The 10,153-nt window shown below is 37.9% G+C and overlaps 1 protein-coding gene across 3 annotated transcripts; it reads left to right on the top strand.

Moving 5' to 3' along the window:
* The first annotated feature begins 2,438 nt into the window (after window positions 1-2,438).
* Window positions 2,439-9,337, top strand: LOC110772374 (putative disease resistance RPP13-like protein 1). Of its 3 annotated transcripts, XM_088249161.1 has the most exons (5): window positions 2,439-4,427; window positions 4,500-6,226; window positions 6,299-6,391; window positions 7,833-7,976; window positions 8,806-9,337. In XM_088249161.1, the coding sequence occupies exons 1-4, from the start codon at window positions 2,508-2,510 to the stop codon at window positions 7,912-7,914; spliced, it is 3,822 nt and encodes a 1,273-aa protein (XP_088105287.1). In that variant the 5' UTR covers window positions 2,439-2,507; the 3' UTR covers window positions 7,915-7,976; window positions 8,806-9,337. The 3 variants fall into 3 exon arrangements, with proteins under 3 accessions (XP_088105287.1, XP_088105286.1, XP_088105285.1); XM_088249160.1 differs by lacking the exons at window positions 7,833-7,976; window positions 8,806-9,337 and having other exon boundaries at window positions 4,500-6,479; XM_088249159.1 differs by lacking the exons at window positions 7,833-7,976; window positions 8,806-9,337 and having other exon boundaries at window positions 2,439-4,409; window positions 4,476-6,479.
* Window positions 9,338-10,153: the final 816 nt, after the last annotated feature.

Genomic DNA, 10,153 nt, shown 5'->3' on the forward strand with positions numbered 1-10,153 from the left:
AATTGGGGCCCGTGAAGGAAGAAGAAAAGAGAAAGCAGAGGAGGGAGAAAGAAAAAAAAAGGGGAATGGAGCCTGGAAAGGAAGAAGAAAGGAAGAAACAGAGGAAAAAAAAAGGGGGGGGGGGGGGGGAGGGGGCCTGGCAGTGGCGGATGGGGAGGGAGAGAAGAAGAAGAGGAAGAGGAAGAAAGAAAGGGGAAAAAAAGAGTGAAGATAGATGGCGATGGAGTGGCGGGGGAGGCTGGGAAGAAAGAACCAGAGAGGAAGAAAAGAGGCCTGGGAAGGTAGAAGAAAAGAGGAAGAATTAAAAAAAAAACATGGGAAGGGAAGAAGTCTTGGAAGGAAGAAGAAAAGAGAAAGGAGGAGAAGAGGAAAGGAAAAAAGGGCGAGAGGTGGGGGGCCTGGGAAGGAAGAGGAAAAGAGGAAGAAAAGAAAACAGGAAGGGAAGAAGAATAAAGAAAGGAAGTGAAGAGGAAGAAACAAATAAAAATGAGAAAAAGGCAAAAAGAAAGGTGTCGGCTGGTTTTGAGTTTTTAATTTTTATTTATTTATTATTTTTAATAATTTGTTTTTGTTTTTGTGTGGGAAAAGTGTAAATTATAATTAAGATTCTTTAAAAAAAAATTGTAAGTGTATTGAACTTCCTTGTGTTTTAAAAAATAAATAAATAAATAAATAACACTTTTGTATTATGCCCTTTTTGGTCATTATACACTCTCACAGCACTTCTAAAAAAAAGTTTACCAAACGCTATGACACTGCTTTTTTTACTCACAGCACTTTTACAAATACGAATTACCAAACACCTAGCTGCTTCACTTCACAGCTGTTTATTCTCGCAGCACAGCAGAAGCAGTTTTTTTAAAAAGCACAGCAATACCAAACTAAGCCATAGAGTCATTTACACTAATACTCCCTCAAGTTTTTGACTTTTTACAAAACCCTCTAAGGTTTTGTAAATTACACGAACACCCTCCAAGATTTCAAATTGTTTTTAAAAAATTCCCTTTTCATTGATTGCTCGTCTAAAATTTAATGGTTTATTTAAAAAAAAACGTGTGCAATTGACAAAATCAACCTCAATAAATGTATGTGCAATTTAATCTCAAATGCTAACATTGTCATTTGTAGAATTTTTTATTATATAAAATCATCAATATTTGGATGAAAAATCAACGAAAAGGGGTTTTGTGAAAACAATTTAAAACCTAAGGAGGTGTTCATGTAATTTCCAAAACCACAGGGGGTTTTGTCAAAAATAGGAAAACCTGAGAGGGGTGTTAGTGTAAATAACTCCTAGGATATATATAAAGCAAAAAACTTTTATTGTTAATTTTCTAATAACTCAAATTTGCCCTCACTTAAAAAAAAATTCAAAACACAACGACTTTATTTTAAAATGAAAAATACATAGAAAAATATATATTTAAAATAAGAAAGAAAATAGGTTGAACGTCCAAAAGAAAAACTTAATCTGATTTCTGTTATTATTTTGCTTTGTTTCTTAGGGTTGTTATACTGATCACAACTCATGTCGTTTTTAAGTCTCAACAAATGCTAACTTAGTAGTCTTTTTGCAGGACAACATGACTTTTCTTGGTGAGCTTTTCATTTGCAAGGTTTCTTGTCAATGCCAAATAATAAGGGTTCCCATCTTCTTCAGTGTTCTTACACATCTCCACTCAACTCACACACTTCCTTTGCTACCTTGCACGCCTCTAGGGTCAATGTTTACGTTGACCATTGGTCTTACTAGTGAACAATTTCTATTATTTATCTCAAGGGCAAGATAGACATAGAAAAAAGTAATGAATGTCAATAGACCTTAGCGGATAATACAAAAATATCCGGTTAACTTTGATAATGTTTGAATTGTTCGGGGTAAAGTTGTTCTTTCATCCTTTCTTTTTCTTTTGCTTTACTTCAGGGGCGGGGAAGTAAAGTCCTCTCTGCCTTGTCATTGGTAGTGAAAGTAGTCAATTTCCTTTTAAATATATATATATAAAGCAAAAGGCAGAGAATGGTGAAACATTCAAAATACCAAAAAATGCCCTTGGTTAATGCAAACATTAAGGATTAAAAATATTAAAAAAAAAAATTAATTAAATAGGGATAATATGGTAAATTCACACTTTTTCATATTTAAAAAAATTAAAATTAAAAGAAAAATCAAATAATGGCATATTTTTATGGAATACAACTACCCATTATCTTTTTTTAAATTAAAAAGTTTATACATAAGTCCTACCTAATCCTATCGTTTCAGACTAGAGTGCTATATTGGCCGTGTGGGTCTCACCCACCCACCCTAGACTATAAGAACACAAATTGAAATAAACAAACATAAAAACAATAATAGAGTACGTAGTGTTTCTTTTTCGGTTACAATACGTAGTGTTTCTTTGTTTTCTTTTCATCATCCTTACCTGTATTTCCAATATCAAAAAGTTTTCATACTTCCATACCTGTGTTCCTTTGCTTCACTCGAATCGTTTGCAGAGCAGAGAGAAATGGCTGGAGCTTTGATCGGAGAGGCTTTTATCTCTGGTTCCATCCAGGTGTTGTGTGACAGAATCACTTCACCTGAGTTCATCGACTTATTTCGACAGAAGAAACTCGATCAACCACTCCTCATGAAACTGAAGATGACACTGTTGACCTTGTACGTAGTGCTCAATGATGCAGAGAAGAAGCAGACTGAGAACCCTGCTGTAAGAGAGTGGCTTGACGAGCTCAAACATGCTGTCTTTGATGCGGAGGACTTACTGGATGAGATCAACTATGAAGCTTTGCGATGCAAGCTCGAAGGCGAAGATCAAACCCACAAATTAACCAATAAGGTGTGGAACTTCCTCTCTACTTCTCGTAATCATTTTTATCAGAGCATGAATGCTAAGATACAAAACTTGTTACAAAGATTAGAAGACTTTGTAAAACTGAAAACTGCTCTTGGTTTGAGAGAAGATGTTGGGAGGAAGGTTTCACAAAGAACTCCAACAACTTCCTTGACTCATGAACCTTATGTATATGGTAGAGATGAAGTCAGAGAAAGTTTATCAGAAGTGTTGTTATCTGATGATGCAAGCAAGGATGATGTGTCTGTCATAACCATTGTTGGAATGGGTGGAGTTGGCAAGACAACCCTTGCTCGACTGCTTTACAATGACGATAAGGTGAAAGGGTATTTTACATATAAAGCTTGGGCTTGTGTTTCAGAAGACTATGATGCTATTAGGGTCACTAAAACTCTTCTTGAGTCAATCACTTCAAAACCATGTAGTACGGCGGATCTAAATTTGCTTCAAGTTGAACTAAGAGAACAACTTAAGGGAAAGAAATTTTTATTTGTGTTGGATGACTTATGGAATGAGAAATATTTTGATTGGAAGTGCCTCCAAACTCCTTTTACTTCAGGGGCAAGGGGAAGTAAAGTCATCGTAACAACTCGAAACAAAAATGTAGCATCTGTCATGCAAAATGTTCCTATTCAGTACCTACAACCATTGTCGCATGAAAATTGCTGGCTGTTACTTGCAAAACATGCATTTGGAAATGAAAATTGTAGTGCACATCCAAACTTGGAAGAAATTGGCAAGCAAATTGCACGCAAGTGCAATGGGTTGCCTCTGGCTGCACAAACACTTGGCGGTGTGTTACGTTCCAAACTAGACTCGGAGGTATGGAATAGAGTATTAAATAGCAGCATTTGGGAGTTACCTTATGAAAAAAGTGATATTCTTCCCGCTTTAGAATTGAGTTACCATTATCTTCCTGCTAAGTTAAAACACTGCTTTGTTTATTGTTCAATTTTTCCAAAAGACTATGAATTCAAGCTAGAAGATGTGGTTTTTCTTTGGATGGGAGAATGTTTAATTCCCCAAGCTGAGAATGGGGAAAGAATGGAAAACGCAGCGAAGGAATATTTTGATGAATTGTTATCCCGATCGTTGTTTCAAAAGTCGGGGAAATCAAGTTTCACTATGCATGATCTCATCAATGACTTGGCTGTTTTCATGTCTAAGGGGTTTTGTTCCAGGTTGGAAGGGTGGGAATCACTTGAAGTAGAAAGAGTTCGCCCTTTATCATATGCTAAGGAAGAATTTGATGTTGCTCTTAAATTTAAGCCATTGAATGGGGCTAAGTGTTTGCGGACCTTCTTGCCTACCCCTTTAAATTCAAAAAAGGGTTATCTAAGTAAACAGGTTCTACAAGATTTGGTGCCATCACTAAGACGTTTACGTGTGTTATCATTGTCACTTTATAAGAATGTCAATGTATTACCTAATTCCATTGAAAATCTCATTCACTTGCGGTACTTGGATCTCTCCTATACTTCAATTAAAAGGTTACCTGGTGTTCTTTGCAATCTTTGCAATTTGCAAACGTTACTATTGTCACATTGTTTGTCTCTCGTTGAACTGCCTACAGATATGACAAAATTGATAAATTTACAGAAATTAATGTTGACAAATTGTAAGTCTCTTACTAAATTGCCTGCAGACATGAGAAAATTGGTTAACTTGAGGCATCTTGACTTTAGTAGAACTGAAATTGAAGAAATACCGGTGCAAATGGGTAGACTAAAAAGTTTGAGAACATTGAGTGCTTTTGTTGTGGGGAAATCTGCTGGGTCGACTATTGGAGAATTGATGGAGCTATCGCATCTTCGAGGAAAACTTTCAATTCAGAAGCTGCAAAATGTGGTTGATGCTAGGGAAGCCTTGCAAGCCAATTTGAAGGATAAGAAAGCTCTCAAAGTGTTAGAGTTGGCATGGGGTGCAGAGGATGCCGATGATTCTCAAAAGGAGAAAGATGTATTTGACAATCTCCAACCTTGCGTGAATTTGGAGGAACTAACCATCAGATTCTATGGTGGAACCAACTTCCCGAATTGGTTAGGAGACTTGTCCTTTTCTAACATACAGTTCATGCATCTCATTGACTGTAGTAATTGTTGGTCGCTGCCATCAGTTGGGGGGCTACCTGCTCTCAAAGAGCTTCGTGTAGAAAGGATGAAATGTGTTCAGACGATTGGTGTTGAGTTTTATGGCAACACTGGATCTTCTCTAATTCAGCCATTTCAATCTCTGGAGAAGCTGCAGTTTCATGGGATGCCAGAGTGGGAGGAATGGGTATCAAGTGGAAGTGGAGGTCCAGACTTTCCTCGTCTGCAGGAGCTGATTCTAAACGAGTGTCCAAAACTGACAAGAAGCTTGCCTTTATCTTGTGATTTGCCTTGCTTGAAGAAGCTTCGCTTGAAAGGGTGTGGGGTTTTACTTTTACATGATCAAAGGGCCACTAGTCTTAACATGGACTCCTGCACATCTCTTAAAGAACTGGACATCGAAGATGGATGCCACAAAAGTTTGTTATCATTATCAGATAAAAAGTTCATGTCCCAACTTCTGATTCGAAATGTTGATGACATACATTGCTTGCCCAACATCAATCATCTTCAAAGTTTGAGTCTCTCGAATTGTTCAACCCTGTCGTCGTTTCCTAAAGATGGCCTACCCACTACATTGACATCACTGTATATATACAACTGTAGGAGATTAGAATTCCTACCTCATGAGATGTTGGCCAAATTAACATCGCTCAACTCTTTGGGGATAGAGAAGAGCTGTGATTCAATGAGGTCCTTCCCGTTGGGCATTTTTCCTAAATTGACGAGGCTTAACATTAGGAATTCTGAGAATCTGGAATCCCTTTCCTTCATTGGAGAGGATGGAGTTGATGTGAATCTCAGTCATCTCAATTACTTGTGTATCTCACGCTGTCCAAATCTGGTGTGTTTTCCCCAGGGAGGATTACCCGCTCCCAACTTGAATTTCTTTATGGTCCTTATATGCGACAAGTTGAAGTCATTACCTGAACACATCCACACCCTCACAGCCCTTGAACATTTGGCGATAAGGGATCTTCCAAATCTGGAGTCATTAGCAGAAGATGGGGGTTTGCCTCCCAACCTCCGATCCTTGAAAATTATTAATTGTGGGAGACTGAGGGCTTCAGTGGGAGAGTACTGGAATTTGCGAGGACTTGTGGGCCTTGAATCATTTAGAATTGCTGGCAGGGGAAGCGACGATATCTTGGAGACGTTGCTCAAGCAACAGCTGCTCCCTACCAGTCTTCGCAGTCTCTGGATCGAGGCACTTTCAAGTCTGAAATCTTTGGATGGAAAGGGACTTATACACCTTACTTCTCTTCGAAGTCTATCTATTGGTCGGTGTGGAAGTCTGGAATTCCTGCCAGAAGAGGCACTTCAACACCTCACTTCTCTTCAACAACTATTTATTAGTGGGTGTGACAGTATCCAATTCCTGCCAGAAGAGGGTCTGCCGCCATCTCTTTCTCGTCTGGGCATCGAAAAATGTTCTGGCCTGGAGAAAAGGTATCAGAATAAGACAGGGCAAGATCATTGGGCCAGCATATCTGATCACATTCCTTGCATCGAGATAAATGGCCAACTCATTATATGATATGACCTCACTCTCTCAACTCTCAAATCAAACTCAGGCCAGGTACATGCTTTAACTGGTTTTCTTCTAATTCAATACAAAAACCGAAATTCACAAATTAATAATGCATTTCTTATAATCACAGCTTTCTGTCAATTACATTGTCACTGTTGCTCACTGGTCTCATGCTATTTTCTCATCGAAAGGTCTCATGCTATTTTCTGATCAAAATCATTTTCCACAAAAACATACAAAAACTCAATCTGATTTCTAATATTATTTTGCTCAGTAAATTCTCCCCTTCTATTTACTCTATTTCTCATTGGCGTTGTTCTGCTGATCACAACTTATATCCTATTTAAGTCTCAAATGCTGAATAATTAATACTCTTTCTTTTTGCAGGACAGCACCTTCTCTTGGAAAGCTTTTCATTTGCAAGGTTTCTTGACGTCTCATTACCAGGGTAGCACCATTGTATATAGACTTTTGTTTTTCTACAAAAACAATTGTCACAACGAGGGGAGATGGAAAGGTTCACCTGGAATATCTGGATTGACACATTCCTACAGACAGGCATCAAATGTCCCACATTTTTAGGTACTCTTTCATAATAAAAATGTATTCAATGTCTATGGATAACCTGTGAGCATAAGTTGTAAGAAAAAACCGGCAATATATTATTGTTGTCATCTTTTTGAAGATGTGAGCATGATATTTAGCATTCATATTGTTCCAGTGCTAGAGGGGCACATTCATTGGGAATTTTAATAGGTTCATGCCATTAATTTATCATTGGAATTTCCCAGGTACTGCATCTATGTTATAAACGCTGTATCCTTACTAATGTATATTGTCTTAGTTTCAACCGGTGGTCTTTGGTTGAGGAGAGAGATCATTCAGCAATTACAAAATTTTCTTAGGGAATTAACCTTGTTTAAGTTTGTTTATCATCTCTCTCCTTTTCTTTGTTAAGTCTTATGCCTTATCCTTATCCCCTACATCACACATTATTTTGCGGCAACTGACAATTTTTTGAATGACTGTAATGACTTTAGAGTCAGGGGATGCGAGAATTTGAAGTCATTACCACACCATATGCGCACTGCCCTTAGACGTTTACTGATACCTTGTCTTCCAAATCTTGTGTCATTGGCAGAAGGGGGTTTGCCACCAAAAAGGAACTCGGACAGCTCACTTCTCTTCAAGCACTGCATATTCTCCGATGTGACAGTTTGGAATGCCTGCAAGGAGAGGGACTTCGACACCTCACTTCTCTTCAACTGATATATATATTTATGGCTGTTTGAGTCTCCAATTCCTGCCAGAAGACTCTTTCTTTTCTGAGCATCTCCAATTGTTTGCCCTGGAGTAAAGGTATGAAAGTAAGACGGGAGAAGATTGGGCCAAGATATCTCACATTCCTTGCCTCCGGATAAATGATGAAGTCATCATATGATATGAGCTCTCTCTCACACCGCGTTTTTGCTATTTGGCATTTCACTCTCAGGTCTGAGTCAGGTATGTAACATCACCTCTGTCCCCTCATATTTCATTCTTTCACTCTCACATTTGTATTTTGTTTTTGTTTTTACCATTGTCATATTTGTACAAGAACTGGGAGACTTAGAGGATTTATCAGAGAGAGAGGGGCACAGAGAGAGAGATCATATTTGATGATTGATGATCTTAATGTCAATCAATGAGGAATTATACAGAAGATCTTGTGTTTCATTTTCACATTTGATAACCGAATGTACATCTTTCAGCCCCCTTTCGCTCTAAGCCCTTTATGTAGCTTGCATATCAAGGTCTCTTGTCACTGTTCCCTGCTTATCTTGTATAATAATTGGATTACGACTTGTTAGAGGTAATTTCATTTTGCGAAGCTGCGATAATTCAATTTAATTGAAGCCATCAGAATTAATGTGCTCATTTTCTGAGATCAATCTATCAGATAACATCTATGCATTTAGGAGTATCTTGTTGAGCTGTGGTATCCATGGGAAAGGTGGCAAAGCACTCGAGTTAACATCCATATTGAATAGCTATTAGAAGAAGTAGACTTGACCGTACCGTTAGCAGTTGGAATAATGGTTTCCTTTTAGTACTTTTATGCAAGAGTTTGGCCATACCGTTCTTTGAATTCTGTCTTGTTTTATGGGCATATATCAATGTTGGGGGCCTCTAAACCCTGCTGCTGTTTGTTGATATTAGACTTTGAGAGTTGAAGGGTAAATTGTTTAAGTCCAAGTTCTGAAATTGCGATATGGAGTGGTCTTAAACTCTGCATGGCCTTTCAGTAATACTTTTGAGCACCTTAGCTAATAAAATTTATATCGTGTATTAGGTCTAACGTGAAGGAAGCTCCAACAATCTCTTGTCTGTGGAGGAATTCAGATTCTATCTCAGCAAATTTTTGTGTGGATTCTATCAACTGATTAAACATCTTTGTTGACTTGGAAGCCAACCTAAATTGGAGCTTGAACCTTCTTTGTAATATTCTTTGTACTTCAAGTTGTTTGGCATGGGCAGTTATCTGTGTTTTCCTGGACTTTGTACTGGCCATAATTTAACAGGAACCATGTAAATGCATATCCATTTGTGATTCCACAAGTCAGAACTGATCCTATACATCCAGTTACTCCTTGCATCAAATGGCAGAGTTATAGGGTGCAAGTAGTGAATTTTTTACCATTTCAAGTGGACTTCTGTTGTAGTCTTTATCTTCTGGTGTAGCCCTGTTGTTAATGTGTTACCTACAAATTGAATGGTGTCCTTGTCTTCAATCCCTGCCAGGACAAGGACTGATAAATACCTCACTTCTCTTTCAAACATAGTAATTCGTTGGTGTCTGAGGCTCAGATTCGTGGCAGACGATAGTTCTCTGTTCTGTCAGAAGCTGGAAGGAGTACAACATTATTAAATTGTATGATCCAGTTTAAATTGAAGGATCAATGCCGATAGATAACCTGTGAGCTTAAGTTGTAAGATAAAACTAACACTATATTATTGTTATTCTCTTCTTGAAGATTTGAGCATGATATTTATCATTCATATTGTTGCAGTGCACATTTGTTGCCATTAATTAATCTTCGGACTTTGCCAGGGACTGCATGTATGTTAGCTACACCTTGTCTTCTGTCGCTGTACCCTTGTATGTTTCTAACTTTCCTTTTTTTTCTTTCGAAACAAAATCAATTAGAATCAGTTAACCTGTTTTTCTAGCCTGGTTCTTGATTTCCGGGAGCAAAGCTCGGGTTGAGACAGGGATGTTTAATGGTGAAATGGATGTTATTTCTTGTTCGAGCCCATTTGATCATTGTTCTGAAAGCTGCCCTGAGAAAGTGATTGAGAGGCATTACTTCTGGTTGAAAGAAACCCAAATGAGCCAAATTTATTGTTTGCAAATGTAAGAGAGTATTTTGATGAAAAGGAGATGTCATGTCTGAGAACAACAGATAATTGCTTGTGTCAAAACACTCAGTGTACATGAATTTGTGTCAAAACTGACAGCCAGCCAAACACATTTTTGAAATTTTTTGGTTTTTCGGACAAACATTTGAAAGATCATAGAAACTAAACTCCTAAAATTTGACATTGTTAGAGAAATGCATCATTTAACCGCAGCAGAAGTCCAGTTTCTGCTAAGCAATCAACAATCACCATAATTGCAGATTGGGGGTGGGGGGAAGATA

The sequence above is a fragment of the Prunus avium genome, chromosome 2 (genome assembly GCF_965620075.1).
Source record: "Prunus avium chromosome 2, drPruAviu1.hap1.1, whole genome shotgun sequence".
Taxonomy (NCBI): domain Eukaryota; kingdom Viridiplantae; phylum Streptophyta; class Magnoliopsida; order Rosales; family Rosaceae; genus Prunus; species Prunus avium.